Raw genomic sequence first — 19,481 nt, forward strand, 5'->3', positions numbered from 1 at the left:
GCGGTGCCCAGAACTGCTCACAGTACTCCAGGTGCGGTCTAACCAGGGTTTTGTATAGCTGCAGCATAACTTCTGCCCCCTTGTACTCTTGTCCTCTGGATATAAAGGCCAGCATTTCATTAGCCTTACTGATTATTTTCTGCACCTGTTCATGACACTTCAATGATCTATGTACCTGAACCCCTAAGTCCCTTTGGACATCCATTGTTTTTAACTTTTTACCATTTTGAAAGTACCCTGTTCTATCCTTTTTTGATCCAAAGTGGATGACCTCACATTTGTCTACATTGAATTCCATTTGCCACAGTTTTGCCCTTTCACCTAATCTATCAATATCGCTTTGTAATTTTATGTTTTCATCTACACTGCTTACAATGCCACCAATCTTTGTGTCATCGGCAAACTTAGATATGAGACTTTCTATGCCTTCATCTAAGTTGTTAATAAATATTGTGAATAATTGAGGCCCCAAGACAGATCCCTGCGGGACCCCACTGGTCACATCCTGCCAATGTGAGTACCTTCCCATTATCACTTCTCTCTGTCGCCTTTCGCTCAGCCAACTTCCTAACCAAGTTCGTACTTTTCCCTCGATTCCACGGGCTTCTATCTTAGCTAACAGTCTCTTATGTGGGACCTTATCAAATGCCTTCTGGAAGTCCATATAAATAACATCCATTGACATTCCCCAGTCCACTACTTTAGTCACCTCTTCAAAAAAAAGAGACAGGCAGGGAGAATGAAACAAGGACAGGCAGGGAGAATGGGACAAGGGCAGGCAGAGACAGGCAGGGAGAACAGGACAAGGAGAGGCAGAGGGGCAGAGAGAAGGGGACAAGGACAGGCAGAGACAGAGGGAGAATGGGACAAGGACAGGCAGAGACAGGCAGGGAGAACGGGACAAGGAGAGGCAGAGGGGCAGAGAGAAGGGGACAAGGACAGGCAGAGACAGAGGGAGAATGGGACAAGGACAGGCAGAGACAGAGGGAGAATGGGACAAGGACAGGCAGAGACAGAGGGAGAATGGGACAAGGACAGGCAGAGACAGAGGGAGAATGGGACAAGGACAGGCAGAGACAGAGGGAGAATGGGACAAGGACAGGCAGAGACAGAGGGAGAATGGGACAAGGACAGGCAGAGACAGAGGGAGAATGGGACAAGGACAGGCAGAGACAGAGGGGGAATGGGACAAGGACAGGCAGAGACAGAGGGGGAATGGGACAAGGACAGGCAGAGACAGAGGGAGAATGGGACAAGGACAGGCAGAGACAGAGGGAGAATGGGACAGGCACTGGCAGATGGCCTCGAAGATGTAGATGAGGCCCAAGGCTCAATTTCGAGACAACCTAGCTGCCTCTCTGTTTGGGCTCGCGCAGAGCCGAGTCCAGGTCCAAAACGGGCTTCGGCTAATTTCTAACCCTCACTGTCTACATAAGGCGCTGTTGGGCGACCGCCAGCTGTGGAACCACAGTCAAGTAGGAAGCTGCGTCTTCAGGGTTCGGGCAGGGAGAAAATTGCCACAAAAGATGCATAAGAGGAGGCCCCTATGAACATTTGGTGAATGTGTGAGGGGTGAGGCCTTGTTTAGCTGTCAGCCTTGGCTCAGTTGGTCGTGCTCTTGCCACTGCCAGAAGGCTATGGGTTTAAGTCCCACTCCAGAGACTTGAGCATAAAATCTAGGCTGAAACACAGGAACAAGAGTAAACTAATGAGCCCCTTGAGCCTGTTCTGCCATTTGATTAGATCATGGCTGATCTGTATCTTAATTCCATTTACCCACCTTGGTTCCATAACCCTTAATACCCTTGCCTAACAAATATCTATCAATCTCAGTTTTGAAATTTTCAATTGACCCCCAGCCCTATTTGGGGGATAGTGCCAGATTTCCGCTACCCTTTGTGTGAAGAAATGCTTCCTGACACCACCCCTGAATGGCCTAGCTCTAATTTAAATGTTAACCCCCTTGTTCTGGACTCCCCCACCAGGCAGAAATAGTTTCTCTCTATCTACCCTATCAAATCCTTTAATCATCTTAAACCCTCAATTAGATCACCCCTTAATCTTCTATTCTCAAGGGAATAAATGTCTAGTCTATGCAACCTGTCCTCATAACTTAACCCTTTTAACCCCGGTAGCATTCTGGTGAATCTGCGCTGCACCCCCTCCAAGGCCAATATATCCTTCCTGAGGTGCAGTGCCCAGAACTGAACGCAGTACTCTAAATGCGGTCTAACCAGAGCCCTGTACAGCTGTAACATAACTTTCATCCCTTTGTATTCCAGCCTTGAGATAAAGGCCAACGTTCCATTCGCCTTTTTAATTATTTTTTGTACCTGACCAATAGCTTTTAGTGATTTCTGTACATGGACCCCAAAATCTCTCTGCCCCTCCAAAGTTCCTAGCGACTTGCCATTTAGAAAATACTCTGTGGATGACCTCACACTTCCCCACATTGGACTCCACCTGCCACAGTTTTACCCACGCAAATCTATCAATGCCCGTTTGCAACTTTTTGCTCCCATCTACACTACTTACCGTGCCACCTAAAGTGCTGTCGTCACCAAACTTGGATACATGGCTCTCTATTCCTTCATCTAAGTCATTTCTAAATAGAGTGAATGGTTGAGGCCCCAGTACAGATCCTTGGGGGACACATAAGAACATAAAAAATAGGAGCAGGAGTAGGCCATACGACCCCTCCAGCCTACTCCGCCATTCAATAAGATCATGGCTGATCTTCAACCTCAACTCCACTTTCCCGCCCGATCCCCATATCCCTTGATTCCCTTGGAGTCCAAAAATCTATCGATCTCAGCCTCGAACATCCACAGGTTCCCATTTATCTACCCTGCTAGTTACAGCCTCAAAAACTCTAATAGATTAGTCAAAAATGATTTCCCTTTCATAAAACCATGTTGACTCAGCCTAATCACATTATGGGCTCGAATTTAGCAGGCCTGCGGGTTCCCAGCGGGTGGTCCTCCGGGAGCGTGGAAAACGCGGACGGGTAATTGTGTGCGTCCCCCACGCGATCGCGGGATAATTGGACCCATTAAGCCCTGCTTCCGGGTTCTGCGCTCCCCAGCTGCGTGCCGGCCGGCTGCGCATGCGCAGTACCGTCGACGCGATGTAGGAGCTCCAGTTAAAGGGGCAGTCTCCCAAAGCCCCTCCTGCTGCAAGCAAGAGGTCTGGGAGAATGGCTCAACAAAGGGGAAAGGCTGCGCCCCGTTTTTCAGATCTGGCACTGCAGCTGATGCTGAAGGGCGTGAGGAGGAGGAGGGAAACACTCTTCCCTGAGGATGGGCGCAAGTTCCCTGCCGCCGCCACCAGGAAGGCATGGGCAGAGGTGGCGGCGGAGGTGAGCAGCAGGGGCAACACCCCAAGGACTTGGGAGCAGTGCCGCAAGCGCTTCAATGACCTGACTAGGTCTGGCAAGGTGAGTACACCAACGCACCCTCCCACATCCCGTCCCCACCATCACGCCAAGCAGATCACAAACCCCTCCTGCACAGCCACCACTGCGCTCCATCAGCAATCCTCACAGCCACTCATTCACCATCCTCGCCGTGCACGCAAGTACCCACCATCCCTGACCCCACCCGAACACTACCACACACCCCAATCCCCATGCAATGGGATGGGCACGTGGCCCACGCTTCCTCCCATCCGTTCCGCGCCACGCTCAACCCAACCACACCAATGCTCGATGCGTCTCACGATGCAAGACGCACCCACTCACACATCTGTGTTTTGCCTTCACAGGAGAAGAGGAGAAAGAACAACCGCGAAAGGGCACGCACCGGAGGTGGCCCGCCGCAAGTGGTGGAGCTCACCGACGCAGAGGTGGAGGCGCTCGACCTCGCCCGCACGCGACATTGCCTGGCGGTGGCTGATGGCGAGTGTGTCGCTGCCGAAACGGCCGGTAAGGGAAAGCTGACACTCAACACCCATGATCGCGAGTTACCGTCTCATCACCTGCCATCAGGCGCACTGTCAAGTTGGTCCACATGCCTCAAAGTGCCCTCTGTTCTCTTGCAGGTCCGTCTTTGGGTCAAACGAGCGTGGAGGGCGATTCCTCAGAGGACATGGCGGTCTCTGAGGGTGCATCGTCACATCAGAGCCAACCATCCACCAGCGCAGAGACACGCACCTCGGTGGGTCCCCCTCGCCAACTAGTTGGGGTAGCACTTAGTGAGTCACTGCGCACGAGTGAGCATGAGCAGACCCTGGTGGCAGGGGCAGCCGCGGAGGGTCCGCGACGGAGGGAGCACTCATCTCCAGGCTCTGCTCAGCCGGACCCAGATGCTGAACCCAGGGGGCCACCAGAGAAAAGGAGAGTTGTCGAGGGCCACCAGCTAATTGCTGAGGTGCTGGCAGAGGTGCCGCGCGCATTGTCCACAATAGCGCAGGCGATGGAGGAGTCCAACTCCTGCATGTGGGCATTGGTGGCGCAGGCACAGGAGGGTACCGGCGACACAGTGTCGCGGGTAGGTGCGGGACTGTCTGCAGTGGAGGACAGGCTGGCCTCCCTCGAGCGTCACGCACAGCTCCACTTCGAGTCCTTGCAGGCCCTGACAACGTCTGTACGGATTCAGGGTGAGCAACATTCCGACGCCACCAACAGGCTGAGGGATACACTAGGGGTGGCCTTGCAAGGCCTCACACATGCCATCCAAACTGCCGTCCAGCAGGGTGGAAGGGGTGATGTGGGCCGAGGCCAAGAGAGGGATGATGGTGACCGGGGACATGGAAGCGGGGACGCCTCTCAAGGCGTCCCCACGTCCCACCCGTCGCCCACCTCTCAACCAGCACCCGCAATGGTGCCTCCTCTCCAGGTGGCCGAGTCTGCCCCTGCCCCGGTGCAGGAGGAGCAGTCTGTGGAGGTGCCCTCACGGGCACCGAAACCCAGGGGCCGTCCGCCAAAAGCATCTACCCGGTCAAGGCAAGAAGACGAGCAACCTGCCACTACCTCTGCTGGAGCCACAGGGGTAGCACCACGTAGGGGTTCCCGGAGAAGAATTGCAAAGGCCTTATAATCACAAAGGGAATACACCAGGGTGTTTATTATTTTGTACTTTGTTTCTTAAATGATGTCACATTCCAGATATTAAATAGTCTATTCTCACCACTCCTGCCACCTCTCGTCCATTCTTCTGCGGCTTGTGCAATAGTTGCGTTCCGTGGAGGCCATCATGACGGCGAACACCTGCTGCCACCCATTGGGCACACTGCTGTGGGTGCAGGATTACTGGCAGCACTCTTCAGTGGAGGGGGCTGGTATGGCCGCTCGCATGTGCAGGTGAGGAGATGCGAGCGCCTCGCAGTGTCTGACTCTAGGAGAACCGTTGACGTATGAGTGCGTCCCTGGCCCGGCGACCATCCCGGTGAGTCGCGGCTCGGCGCATGGGTCGTCCAACATCCTCTGGCGCGTCCTCCTCCTCCTCGCCCTCGCGTTCCTCAATGTGGGTGGCGGGTGTGGATGGGGCCTCCTCCAGCGGCACCCCTCTCTGTTGGGCCATGTTGTGCAGGGCACAGCAGACAACTATGATTCGTCCCACTCTGAATGGTGTGTATTGCAGCGCTCCCCCAGAACGATCAAGGCACCTGAAGCGCATCTTGAGAAGCCCTATGGTCTGCTCAATTGTAGACCTGGTAGCAGTGTGGCTGTCATTGTACCGACGCTCCGGCTCGGTGATGGGGTTCCTCAGAGGTGTCATGAGCCACGTGTGGAGGGGATACCCCTTGTCGCCGAGGAGCCAGCCGTTGCCGGCGTTGGGTGCCTGCAGGATGGGCGGGACGGCGGACTCCCTGAGGACGAAGGCATCGTGGCAGCTGCCGGGGTATCTGGCGCACACGTGTAGGAATCTCTGGCGGTGGTCACAGATGAGCTGGGCGTTCATGGAGTGATACCCCTTCCTGTTGATGAACAGCCCTGGCTCATGCGGAGGTGCCCGTATTGCGATGTGGGTGCAGTCGATTACACCCTGCACCCGTGGGAAGCCGGCCATGGCATGGAATCCAACCGCCCTCTCCATCTGGCTGCGCTCGTCCATGGCGAAGTTGATGTAGTGGGAGGCCCTGCGGAACAACCCATCGGTGACCTGCCTTATGCACTTGTGTGCAGAGGACTGACAGACCCCGGTGATGTCCCCGGTGGCACCCTGGAAGGAACCGGATGCGAAGAAGTTGAGGGCAGTGGTGACTTTGACGGCGACAGGTAAGAAGATGCTGCTTGGTCCATCAGGGAGCAGCTCGTCGTTAAGGAGGCTGCAGATGTCAGCGACTACCTGGCGATTGACTCTGAGCCTCCGTATGCACTGCTCCTCGGAGAGGTCCATGAAGCTGAGCCTCGCTCTGTACACCCTGTGCGGAGGGTAGTGCCTCCTGCGACGCATCTCTCTCTGCGGTTGCCCTCCCTCCTGCTGTGCAGGTGGGTGTGCCGCAGCACCGTGTTGGGGGGCCCCACCTCTCCGAGGCGGACGGCGTGGACTGCGAGGCTGCTGGGGCTGGTCATCCTGTTCGTCCTCCGACGATGTCAACGCACCACCCATCTGGCAGGTGTTGGTGTGAGGGGTTGTGCAGGGTAGGTGGGTGGGTCCTCGGACTGGGGCTGAGGTTTCGTGTCGGTCTGTCCTCTGGCTTGGCGGGGGTTGGTGGAGGGCAGGGGTTGCCCTATGTGACGCGGTGGCCTCCTGCGTGGGTGAGGGCGCTCCCCCGTGGAGCGCACCTTGGCACCTGGCACAGGCTGCTGGCTGCAACACGCCTGGTTTGAAGGGTCCTGTTTCCCCCAGTGTGGGAAACTGACTGCTTTGAACCTAAAATCCCACACTTCCTCTTTTGACAGCTGCTTCAGCTCATTAACTGACCACAACGAGCAAGTTAAGTGCACTCAAGTGGAACCCCGCTGGCTTTAATTGCCTGCGGGATTCCCACCAGCGGGGCTTTCGCGCGCAGCCCCGCACGTCAGCGCGGTACCCGGAAGTGGCCGGGATTTCGTCCGAATCCGGTCACGTGATCGGAGATCGGGATTTTCGGGGCCCCCCCCGCTGGAAACCCGCAGGTAACCCGACCCTAAAATCGAGCCCTGTGATTTTCTAAGTGTCCTGTTACCACCATCCTTAATAATGGATTCCAGCATTTTCCCGACGAATGAAATCAAGCTAACTGGCCTGTAGTTCCCTGTTTTCTCTCTCTCCTTTCTTGAATAGCAGTGTTACATTTGCTACCTTCCAATCCACTGGGACTGTTCTAGAATCTAGGGAATTTTGGAAGATCACAACCAATGCATCCACTATCTCTGCAGCCACCTCTTTTAGAACCCTAGGATATAGACCATTAGGTCCAGGGGATTTGTTGGCTTTTAGTCCCATTAATTTCTCCTGTACTTTTTCTTTACTAATATTAACTACTTTAAGTTCCTCGCTCTCATTAGACCCTTGGTTCCCTACTATTTCTAGTCTGTTTTTTGTCTTCTTCTGTGAAGACAGATACAAAATATTTTTTTAACGTCTCTGCCATTTCCTTATTCCTCATTATAATTTCTCCTGTCTCAGCCTCTAAGGGACCCACGTTTACTTTCGCTTCTCTCTTCCTTTTTACATACTTGTAGAAGCTCTTATAACTTGTTTTTATTTTTCTTGCTAGTTTACCCTCATATTCTGTTTTCTATCAATTTTTTGGTCATCCTTTGCTAGTTTCTAAAACTCTCCCAATTCTCAGGCTTACTACTCTTCTTGGCAACATTATAAGCCACTTCTTTTAATCTAACACTATCCTTAACTTCTTTAGTTAGCCACGGATGGATCACTTTTCCCATGGAGTTTAAATTTCTCAATGGAATGTATATTCATTCAGAATTATGAAATATTTCTTTAAATGTTTGCTATTGCTTATCTATCATCATATCTTTTAATCTAATTTCCCAATCTACCTCAGCCAACTCGCCCCTCATACCTATGTAATTGGCTTTAAGTTTAAGACTCTAGTTTTGGATTTAAGTACGCCACTCTTGAACTCAATGTGAAATTCTATCATATTATGATCACTCTTCCCCAGAGGATCCCTTACAATTAACCCTGTCTCATTACACAAGACAAAATCTAAAGTAGCCTGTTCCCTGGTTGGTTCCACAGCATATTGTTCTAGGAAACTGTCTTGAATGCATTCCATGAACTCGTCCTCCAAACTACTTTTGTCAATTTGATTTGCCCAGTCTATGTGAAGATTATAGTCCCCCACGACTACTGCATCACCTTTGTTACAAGCTCCTCTTATTTCTTGATTAATACTCTGTCCAACAGAACAACTACTATTAGAGGGCCTATAAACTACTCCTACCAGTGCTTTCTGCGCCTTGTTATTTCTTATCTCCACCCATACTGATTCTACTTCCTGATCCTCCGAGCCAGGATCCTTTCTCACTACTGTCCTTGTGTCATCCTTTATTATCAGGGCTACCCGCCCTCCTTTTCCATTTTGTCTGCCTTTTCCAAAAGTCAAGTACGCTAGAATATTTAGTTCCCAACCTTGGTCACCCTGCAACCATGGCTCAGTAATGGCTACTAGATCAAACCCATTTATCTCTATTTGTGCCATTAATTTGTCTATCTTATTACGTGCATTCAGATAAAGCATTTTTAATTTTAACTTTAACTTTTTACTATTTTTCCCTGATTTGGTCTTAGTCACTGATGCATTATTACTGTTAAACTCTCTGTCCCTTCCTGTCACACTCTGCTTATCCTTACCCAAATCGCTACACTTCTCTATGGCCTTGACTTTCTCTTTAGATTTATAAATTTTACCTCATCTTAATGTGCCCCCCCTCCCTTTTTAGTATAAATCCCTACCTTCAGCCCTAGTTATTCGATTCACCAGGACACTGGTCCCAGCCCGGTTTAAGTGGAGCCCGTACCAACGGAACAGCTCCCTCTTTCCCCTGTACTGGTGCTACTAGTCACATCCTGCCAATTGGAGTATATACCCATTATCCCTACTCTCTATCTCCTGCCTCCTAACTAATTCGCTATCCATGTCAATAAGAACAGTGCTGTAGCTCTAGTGCAATACTGAGGGAGTGCTGCACTGCCGGAGGTGCTGTCTTTCGGATGAGACGTTAAACCGAGGCCCCGTCTGCCCTCTCAGGTGGAAGTAAAAGATCCCATGGCACTATTTCGAAGAACAGATTATCTGGTCATTATCACAGTGCAGTGTGTGGGAGCTTGCTGTGTACAAATTGGCTGCCGAGTTTCCCTAGATTACAACAGCCACTGCACTTCAAAAAGTACCTCATTAGCTGTAAAACGCTTTGGGACGTCCTGAGGTCGTGAAAGACTCTATAGAAATGCAAGTTCTTTCTTTCTGTTAATGCTGGATTACAAGTTCCACTGGGGAATGGAAAAGAGCGAAGCAAACTAACAGACAGCAGCTGAAATCCTCATCATGGGCCACAAATAATAAACCTGAGTCAGTCTCCACGGCCTCGCGCAGTGAGACACGTGGGGGGGGGGGGGCGGGGTGCAGCCTTCAGCCCATCTGCTGAGCTAAAACAGCAGGTGACAGGAAAGAATGCGAGGCAGGCAGCAAGCACCTAAATTTAGCTCTTTCTCCCCCTTCCCACCACCCCAACCCCCCACCCCCATTCGCTGGAGAGCGAAGCATTATACAACGTGATCAGTCTGGCAAGCCAGGGTCACTGCTGCCCTCTGGTGAGCCACAGACCGTTTCCTCACGAAACTGATAAAGAAAAAGAAAAGGAAAGAAAGAACTTGCAATAATGTAGCGTCTTTCACCACCTCAGGACATCCCAACGTGTTTTACAGCCAATTAAACACTTTTGAATATAGTCACTGTTGTAAATCTGGAACGCTCTCCTCCAAAAAGCTGTTGAGGCTGGGGGTTAATTGAAAATTTCAAAACTGAGGTTGATAGATTTTTGCTAGCCAAGGGTATTAAGGGATATTGAACCTAAGGCGGGTAAGTGGAGTTAAGTTACAGATCAGCCATGATCTAATTGAATGTAGGGGCTGAATGGCCTACTCCTGTTCCTATGCAGCCAATTTACGCACATCAACGTCCCACAAACAACAATGAATAAATTATCACTTCATCTATTTTGATGAAAGGTCATCGACCCGAAACATTAACTCTTGTTTCTCTCTCCACAAATGCTGCCTGACCTGCTGAGCGTTTCCAACGTTTTCTGTTTTTATTTTGGATTTCCAGCATCCGCAGTATTTTGCTGTCATCTGTTTTTTTTTTTAGTGATGTTGGTTTGAGAGATAAATATTGACCAGGACACCGGGGAGAACTCCCCTGCTCTTCTTCAAAGTAGTGCCATGGGATCTTTAACGTCCACCTGACAGCGCAGACGTGGCCTCGGTTTAGCGTGTCATCCAAAAGACGGTACTTCCGGCAGTGCAGCACTCCCTCAGTACTGCAGTGAAGGCTGATGACAAGCGTGGGGTAGTGGAGAGACTGTACTCCAGCACGAACCACTTCTTTCAGGAGAGGAGAGGGAAAAATACAAAGCAAATCACTGAATGATGGGGAACTGGCTTGGAGGAGTCACTGGCCCTGATGATGGGAGGCAGTGAATGGATACATTAAATTATCAAAAGAAGTGCAGGCAGTAAATGATGATAATATTGCATACACAATTCTATTTTGTATTTTGGAAAGGTCACTGAGTGAAAGCTTTGGACAGTTTTTTCCCATCTTGCTGTCAAGTTTTCATGCAACAACACCAACCTGCATTTATAAAGCACCTTTAATATAGTAAAACGTCCCAAGGCGCTTCACAGGAGCGATCATCAAACAAAATTTGATACCAAACCACATAAGGAGATATCAGGACAGGTGGCCAAAAACTTGGTTTAAGAGGTAGGTTTTTAAGGAGCGTCTCAGAGGTGGAGAGAGAGGTGGAAAGGCGGAGAGATTTCGGGAGGGAATTCCAGAGCTTAGGGCAGAGAAAGCTGAAGGCACGTCCACCAATGATGGAGCGAAGGAAAAGCGAGGATGCAGAAGAGGCAAGAATTGGAGGAGCGCAGAGATCTCTGAGGGTTGTAGGGCTGGAGGAGGTTACAGAGATAGGGAGGGGTGAGGCCATGGAGGGATTTGAACAGGAAGATGAGAATTCTGAAATCGAGACGTTGCTGGACTGGGGGCCAATGTAGGTCAGCGAGCACAGGGGTGATGGGAGAACGGGACTTTGTGTGAGTTAGGATAGCGGCAGCAGAGTTTTGGATGAGTTCAATATTAGGGAGGGTGGAAGATGGGAGGTCGGCCAGGAGAGCAGTGGAATAGTCATTTAATACAGTCTCTAATTTCTCAGCCGGGCAGCGGGTTATACACTTACGCTACACGAGCACGGACTCACCAATGTCATTCGCGAGAGAAGCTGGGTCAGATGCGCCCAGAGTGGCCTCAAACTCCTCCTGCAGACGATAAGCCCTCTGAAGCAATGACTCCAGCTTGTGTATGAATTCCGCGCTAATGATGTCCTATTTGGAGCAAGAAAAGACGGTTTTAATACCCACAGAACAATCAGATAATACTGGGCTTCTAGAATGTGCCCAATAACTCAAATTATTTAATGGCAGCATGCAGAAGGTTGTGGGTTCAAGTCCCACTCCAGGGACTTTAGCACATAATCCAGGTCGACACCAGTGTAGTACTGAGGGAGTGCTACGCTGTCGGAGGTGCCGTCTTTCAGATGAGACGTTAAACCGAGGCCCCGTCAGCCCTCTCAGGTGGACGTAAAAGATCCCATGGCACTATTTCAAAGAAGACCAGGGGATTTCTCTCCGGTGCCCTGGTCAATATTTATCTCTCAACCATAGGAACATCGAAACCGGAGTCGGCCATGGAGAGAGTTCCAGATTTCCACTACCCTTTGTGTGAAGAAGTGCTTCCTGATATCACGCCTTAATGACCTAGCTCTGATTTTAAGGTTCTGTCCCCTTGTTCTGGACTCCCCCACCAGAGGAAATAGTTTCTCTCTATCTACCCTATCAAATCTTTTAATCATCTTAAAACAGCTCAATTAGATCATCTCTTAATCTACTACACTCAACGGGATACAAGCCTAGCCTATGCAATTGGTCCTCATAATTTAACCCTTTTAGTCCCGGTATCATTTTGGTGAATCTGTGCTGCACCCCCTCCAAGGCCAATGTATCCTTCCTGACGTGGCGTGCCCCGAAATGATCACAGTTCTCCAGATGCAGTCTAACCAGAGCTTCATGCAACTGAAGCATAACTTCTTTGTATTCCAGCCTTGAGATAAAGGCTAACATTCCATTAGCCTTTTTAATTATTTTTTTGTACCTGTCCGCTAGAATTTGGTGATTTCTGTTCACGGGCCCCATAATCTCTCTGCTCCTCTACAGTTCCTAGCTTCTTACCATTTAGAAAATACTCGGTTCTATCTTTCTTGGGTCCAAAGTGGATGTCCTCACATTTCCCCACATTGAACTCCAACTGCCACAGTTTTTTTTTTGCCCTCTCACTTATTCTATCAATGTCCCTTTGTAACTTTCTGCTCCCATCTACACTAGTTAGCAGAGAAGTCAATAACCAGGGGGCATAGATTTAAAGTAATTGGTAGAAGGATTAGAGGGGAGCTGAGGAATTTTTTTTTCACCCAGAGGGTGGTGGGGGTCTGGAACTCACTGCCTGAAAGGGCGGTAGAGGCAGAAACCCTCAATTCATTTAAAAAGTGCCCGGATGTGCACCTGAAGTGCCGTAACCTACAAGGCTACGGACCAAGTGCTGGAAAGTGGGATCAGGCTGGGTGGCTCATTTTCCGCCAGCGCGGACACGATGGGCTGAATGGCCTCCTTCTGTGCCGTAAATTTTCTATGATTTCTAATTCTTACTGTGCCACCTAACTTAGTGTTGTCAGCAAATGGGATATACGGTTCTTTATTCCATCATCTAAGTCATTGATAAACATACTGAAAAGTTGAGGCCCCAGTGAGGGACACCACTGGTCACATTCTGCCAATTGGAGTACATACCCATTATCCCTACTCTCTGTCTCCTACCTCCTAACCAAAATCACTACCTGTGTTAATAAGTTGCCTCCAATTCCACGCACTTTCATTTTTGCTGACAGTCGCTTGTGTGGAACCTTATCGAATGCCTTCTGAAAGTCCATATAAATAATATCCATAGACTAATGACTTACCCTTTACAAATCCATGTTGGCTCTCTCTAATACTAACATCACTAAAACAGATTAACTGGTCATTTAGAAGCAAAATACTGCGGATACTGGAAATCTGAAATAAAAACAGAAAATGCTGGAAATATTCAGCAAGTCAGGCAGCATCTGTGGAGAAAGAAAGAGTTAACGTTTCAGGTCGATGACCTTTCGTCAGAACTGGAAGAAGTTGAAGATTTAACAGTTTTTAAACAAGTACAGAGCCAGGGAAAGGGTGGGGGGAGGAAGGGGAGGGGAGGTAAGAGCAAAAGGGAAGGCCTCTGATAGGGTGGAGGGCAGGAGTGATTAAATGACAAAAGGGATGATGGTGCAAGGCAAGGAGGGTGGTAATGGGACAAGTAAAGAAACAAAAGATGGGTCTAGAGGAGATGTAAATGGCAACAGCAGAACCATTACCAGCACCTGCTGTCCAAAAATATGGGAGCAGTGGTCATGATCTGAAGTTACTGACGTCAATGTTGAGTCCAGAAGGTTGTGAAGTGCCCAATTGAAAGATGTGTTGCTGTTCCTCGAGCTTCCGTTGAGCTTCATTGGAACAGTGAGGTTCAGAGAGGTCAGAGTGGGAGTGGGACGCAGAATTAAAATGGCAAGTGACCGTAAGGTCAGGGTCACGCTTGTGGACTGAGCAGAGGTTTCAGCAAAGTGATCACCCAATTTGCATTTGGTCTCCCCAGTGTAGAAGAGACCACATTGTGAGCAGCGAATACAGTATACTAAATCTCTTCCCTCAGCAACTGTCTCCTGCTCCGACTTATTCCACGTGGATTCCAACTTAAATTTCACCCTTCATGTTCGGATCCACCCATCATTACAGACATCGCCATGATATTTAGCGTTCCTCGAACCACTACTCTCGCCACTTCCTGAGATCCACGCTCAATGCCATGTGCCGCCACATGCATTCAGCCTCTTTCTTCAGCAGCAATGACTCATTCTACTTCAGAGTAGTCCTGGTCTGCAGCTCCATTTCATCCTTCGCCTCATCCAGCGCTTTAACAAAAAACTTTTTTTTTCTTCCTTTCAGGCGTCAAGAACTGCAAGCTTCAACAACTCATAGATACCAACGCCCCTCCTGATCCTTCTTCCCCTTCACTTTCCTCTGACACCGTCCCTCCCTCCAATCTCACCCTTTGTCGTGCTTTCATTATCCCCTCTGACCTTCTCCTCTCTGTCCCCGAATGATCATTCCTCAGCAAAGGCCTCAGCTTCATCCTCTTACGCCCCCATCTCAATGAATTTCGAGCCTCGACATGAAGCTGACCTCTTCTTCTGTCGCCTTCGCGCCCACTTCTTTGGCCAGGAGTCCCTCCCACACGGCGGACCCTTTCTCCCGCCTTCGGAATTCTCGTTCCACCTGGACCGCGCCCTCTGGCCTCTTACCCTCTCTTGATCTTTTCACTGGGAACTGCCGGCGTGACATCAGCCTTCTCAATTTCTCTACTCCCCTCACTCACCCTAACCTACCTCCCTCTGAACTTGCAGCACTGTCCAACCCTGACATTGTCATTAAACCTGCTGAGAAGGGCGGTGCTGTTGTTGTTTGGTGAACAGACCTCTACCCTTGCTGAGGCTGGTCCTCAGCTCCCCGACACCTCCTCCTCCACCTCCCCCTGGACCATGACCCCACCGCCGAACATCAAGCCATAGTTTCCCACGCCGTCACTGACCTCATCTCCTCTGGAGATCTTTCCCCCACGGCCTCCAACCTCATAGTCCCCCAGCCCCGCACAGCCCGCTTCTACATCCTTCCCAAGATCCACAAATAGGACTGCCCCAGTAGACCCATTGTTTCAGCCTGTAATTGCCCCACCGAACTTACTTCTTCCTATCTCAACTCTATTTTTTCTCCCCTTGTCCAGTCTCTTCCAATCTACATCCACAACTCTTATGACGCCCTCCGCCACTTCAACAGTTTCCAGTACTCCGGCCCTAACCGTCTCCTTCTCACCATGGAGGTCCAGTCCCTCCACACCTCCATCCCCCACCTAGACTGTCTGTGGGCCCTCCCTTGAACTGAGGCCCAATCAATCCCCATCCACCATCACCCTCCTCTGCCTGGTTGAGCAATTTCTCCTTTGACTCCACTCACTTCCTCCAAATAAAAGGTGTCGCTATGGGAGCCTATATGGGTCCCAGCTATGCCTGCCTTTTTGTGGGAAACGTGGAACGTTCTTTGTTCCAGTCCTACCCAGGTCCCCTCCCTCACCTCTTTTTCCTATATATTAATAACTGTATCAGTGCCGTTTCCTGCTATCGCCCGGAATTGGAAAATTTCATCAACTTTGCTTCCAATTTCCACTCTTCCCTCGCCTTCATGTGGTCCATTCCGACTCTTCCCTTCCCTTCCTCAACTTCTCTAACTCCATTTCTGGGATAGGCTGTCAACCAATATCCACTATAAGCCCAACGACTCCCACAACTACCTTGATTGCAAGGACTCTATTCCCATCTCCCAGGTTCCCCATCTCCGTCGCATCTGTTCTGACGATGCCACCTTCCACACCAGTGCTTCCGATATGCATTCCTTTATCCTCAACAGAGGATTGCCCTCCACTATAGTTCACAGAGCCCTCAACTGTGTTCGTCCCATTTTCCGCACTTCTGCCCTCATCCCTTCCCCTCCCTCCCAGAATCATGATAGGGTCCCCCTTGTCCTCACCTTCCACCCCACCAGCCTCCACATTCAACATATCATCCTCTGCCATTTCTGCCACCTCCAGCGCGACCCCACCACCAAACACATCTTCCCCTTCCCTCCCCTTTCAGCATTCTGAAGGGACCACTCCCTCTGCGACACCCCGGTCCACTCTTCCATCACCCCCAACAACTGCTCTCCTCCACATGGCACCTTCCCATGCGAGTGCAGGAGATGTAACACCTGCTCTTTCACCTCCTCCCTTCCCACCGTCCAGGGCCCCACACACTCCTTCCAGGTGAAACATTGATTTACTTGTACTTCTTTCAATTTAATATACTGTATTCGCTGCTCACAACGTGGTCTCCTCTACGTTGGGGAGACCAAACGCAGACTGGGTGATCACTTTGCTGAACACCTCCACTCAGTTCACAAGCGTGACCCCAACCTTCCGGTCGCTTGCTATTTTAATTCTCTGTCCCATTCCCACTCTGACCTCTCTGTCCTCGGCCTCCTACACTGTTCCAATGAAGCTCAACGGAAGCTTGAGGAACAGTAACTCATCTTTCGATTGGGCACTTTACAACCTTCTGGACTCAACATTGATTTCAATAACTTCAGCTCAGAACCACTGCTCCCATTTTTTCGGAGAGCAGGTGCTGGTAATGGTTCTGCTGTTGCCATTTACGGCTCCTCTAGACCCATCTTTTGTTCCTTCACTTGTCCCATTATCACTCTCCTTGCCTTGCACCATCATCGCTTTTGTCATTTAATCACTCCTGCCCTCCATCTTATCAGAGACCCTCCCTTTTATTCTTTCCTCCCCTCCCCTCCCCTCCCTCTCCCACCCTTTTCCCTGGCTCTGTTAAAACTGTTAAATCTTCAACTTCTTCCAGTTCTGACGAAAGGTCATCGACCTGAAACATTAACTCTGTTTCTTTCTCCACAGATGCTGCCTGACTTGTTGAGTATTTCCAGCATTTTCTGTTTTTAGTAACTGGTCATTTATCTCATTATTGTTTGTGGGAACCTTGCTGAGTGCAAATTGGCTGCAGCGTTTCCTATGTTACAAAAGTGACTACATTTCAAAAGTACTTAATTGGCTGTAAACCACTTTGGGATATCCTGAGGTCGTTAAAAAGCAAGCTCTTTCTTTCCTTTCTTCTTTTATGAAATCATCCATGCTCCTCTCTAATGCATCAATGGCACTGATCTCATGGCACTATTTCGAAGAACACCAATAAGATGTCCTGGTCAATATTTATGAGGTTCAGAAATTGCGTATGATATTCTATACACAACCTTAATAAATAGGGTTAAAGTAACTTATTTTGACTTATAAACATATGCTCTGATTAGCCTTGTTAATAACTGATTCAGTGAATGACCGGTAATCGTATCTAAGTGCTCTTTTCCACTTTTGATAATGGGCCCCATTTATTATGTAAATGTTTCATCCTTCCTGCTCCAAATGTGTGCACTGCTCTTCATTTATCCACATTAAAATCCATTAACTCTCCACACAGCTTCGTGTCATCAGCAAATGTTATAATATAATACTAGATGTGCCATGCTCTATTATTTAGTGCAAAGACAAGAGATTCAAAACACACCCCTGTGGAACTCCACTAAGTACCTATCCCAGAAAGAGTCAAACACTTAACATCAGCTTCCGTTTTCAAAATGTGTCTGCCTTGGCTCAGTTGGTAGTCGCTTCTGCGTTAGAAGGCTGGGGGTTCCTGTCCCAGTTCATAGGCTTGAGCACATAATCTAGGCAGACAGTCCAGTGCAGTAGTGAGGAAGTGCTGCACTGTCGGAGGAGCCATCTTTCCAATGAGACGTTAAACTGAGTCACCGTCTGCTCCCTCAGATGGGTGTAAAAGATCTCATGGCACTATTTCAAAGAACACCAGGAAAAAGTCCTGGCCAATATTTATCCCTCAACCAACATCACTAAAAACAGATTATCTGGTCATTATCACATTGTTGCTTGTGGGACCTTACTGTGTGCAAATTGGCTGCCACGTTTCATACATTACAACGTGACTGCACTTCAAAAGTTCTTCATTGGCTGCAAAGCGCTTTGGAACGTCCTGAGGTTGTGAAAGGCACTATATAAATGCAAGTCTCTCTTTTTCTTTTAAAGCTGAGCCAATTTTCAATCCAGTTTGCTCATTTGTCAACAAGCCTTAATTTCCTCGAAAAGCCTCGCATGCAGAACTTGTTAAATGACGTCTGAAAATCTGAGTAAATATCTACTGGTCGGCCTTTATTTTCATCTCTGATTTAGTTACCGATTGAAGGGATTCAGGAGGTGTGACCCATGCTTCAAAAAACATGCTGATTAATTTACAATGTCTTTAGCTAATGGCTGGCAGCGTCTTATAAAATGCAATCCAGCACTTTCCCTACTACAGACCTCATAGACCAATCAGCCTAAACCATATTGTCCTTTGGTGTCAGCCTTGGCTCAGTTGGTAGCACTCTCATCACTACATCAGAAAGTTGTGGGTTTAAGCCCCACTCCAGAGGCTTGAGCACAAAAATCTAGGCTGACATTGCAGTGCAGTACTGAGAGAGTGCTACATTGTCGGAAGTGCTGTCTTTTAGATGAGACCTTAAACCAAGGCCCTGTCTGCCCTCTCAGGTGGACGTAAAAGATCCCATGGCACTATTTCAAAGGAGAGCAGGGGAGTTCTCCCTGGTGTCCTGGTCAATATTTATCCCTCAACCAACATCACTAAAAAAACGATTATCTGGAAATTATTGCATTGCTGTGCAAAATGTGTGCAAATTGGCTGTCGCATTTCCTGCATTACAAGAGTGACAACCCTTCAAAAGTACTTAATTGGCTGTAAAGCACTTTAGGACATCCTGAGGTTGTGAAAGGCACGATATCAATGCAAGTTCTTTCTTGACACTGTCTTGCTCCAACATTCCCCACCTTTGCATAACCCTGCGTTGCTCAGTGCTCCGTGTTGATGTTTCATCTCATCGTTCTCTTTGCTAAGTCCTACCTCCACTGTTTCTTCTGCAATTGCATCTCCTGCCCCCAATTTGACAGCGGTGCAGTTCGCCTCGTCCTCCGCCTGCCTGCTGCGGAAAGTCAGGGCCTGCTCCCATCGCTGGAGTGCCTCCTCAAACAGTTCCATACCTGCACAGGGGTAGGGGTCAGAGGAACAGCAACATCCTCGTTATTATCACAAACCGGGCACAGATTAAAATAAAAACTGCAAATATTGAAGAGAAAAAAGAAAAAAAGAAAGAACTTGCATTTATATGGCGCCTTTCACTGTCGGAGGCGCCGTCTTTCGGATTAGATGTTAAACTGAGGCCCCATCTGCCCTCTCAGGTGGTCGTAAAAGATCCCATGGCACTGTTTGAAGAACAGCAGGGGAATTCTCCCCTGACCAATTGTCCTGGCCAATATTTATTCTTCAACCAAAACCACTAAAACAGATTATCTGGCCAATTATCACATTGCTGTTTGTGGGATCTTGCTGTGCACTAATTGGCAGCTGCGTTTCCCTATGTCACATCAGTGACTACACTTCGAAAAGAACTTAATTGGTTGTGAAGCACTTTGGGATGTCGTTAAAGGTGCCATATACATATATGCAA

At 49.1% G+C, this 19,481-nt stretch overlaps 1 protein-coding gene across 1 annotated transcript in view; it reads right to left on the reverse strand.

Annotated features, from left to right (window-relative positions):
- Positions 1–19,481, reverse strand: part of miga1 (mitoguardin 1) — an 88,135-nt gene that overhangs the window by 54,098 nt on the left and 14,556 nt on the right. The window contains exons 7-8 of the mRNA XM_067989858.1: positions 18,878–19,014; positions 11,378–11,501 (exon numbers count right to left, since the gene is read on the reverse strand). Of these exons, the coding sequence (XP_067845959.1) occupies positions 11,378–11,501; positions 18,878–19,014 (261 nt within the window). The remainder of the gene's footprint in view (positions 1–11,377; positions 11,502–18,877; positions 19,015–19,481) is intronic.

Source organism: Heptranchias perlo, chromosome 9 (assembly GCF_035084215.1).
Source record: "Heptranchias perlo isolate sHepPer1 chromosome 9, sHepPer1.hap1, whole genome shotgun sequence".
NCBI classification, from domain to species: domain Eukaryota; kingdom Metazoa; phylum Chordata; class Chondrichthyes; order Hexanchiformes; family Hexanchidae; genus Heptranchias; species Heptranchias perlo.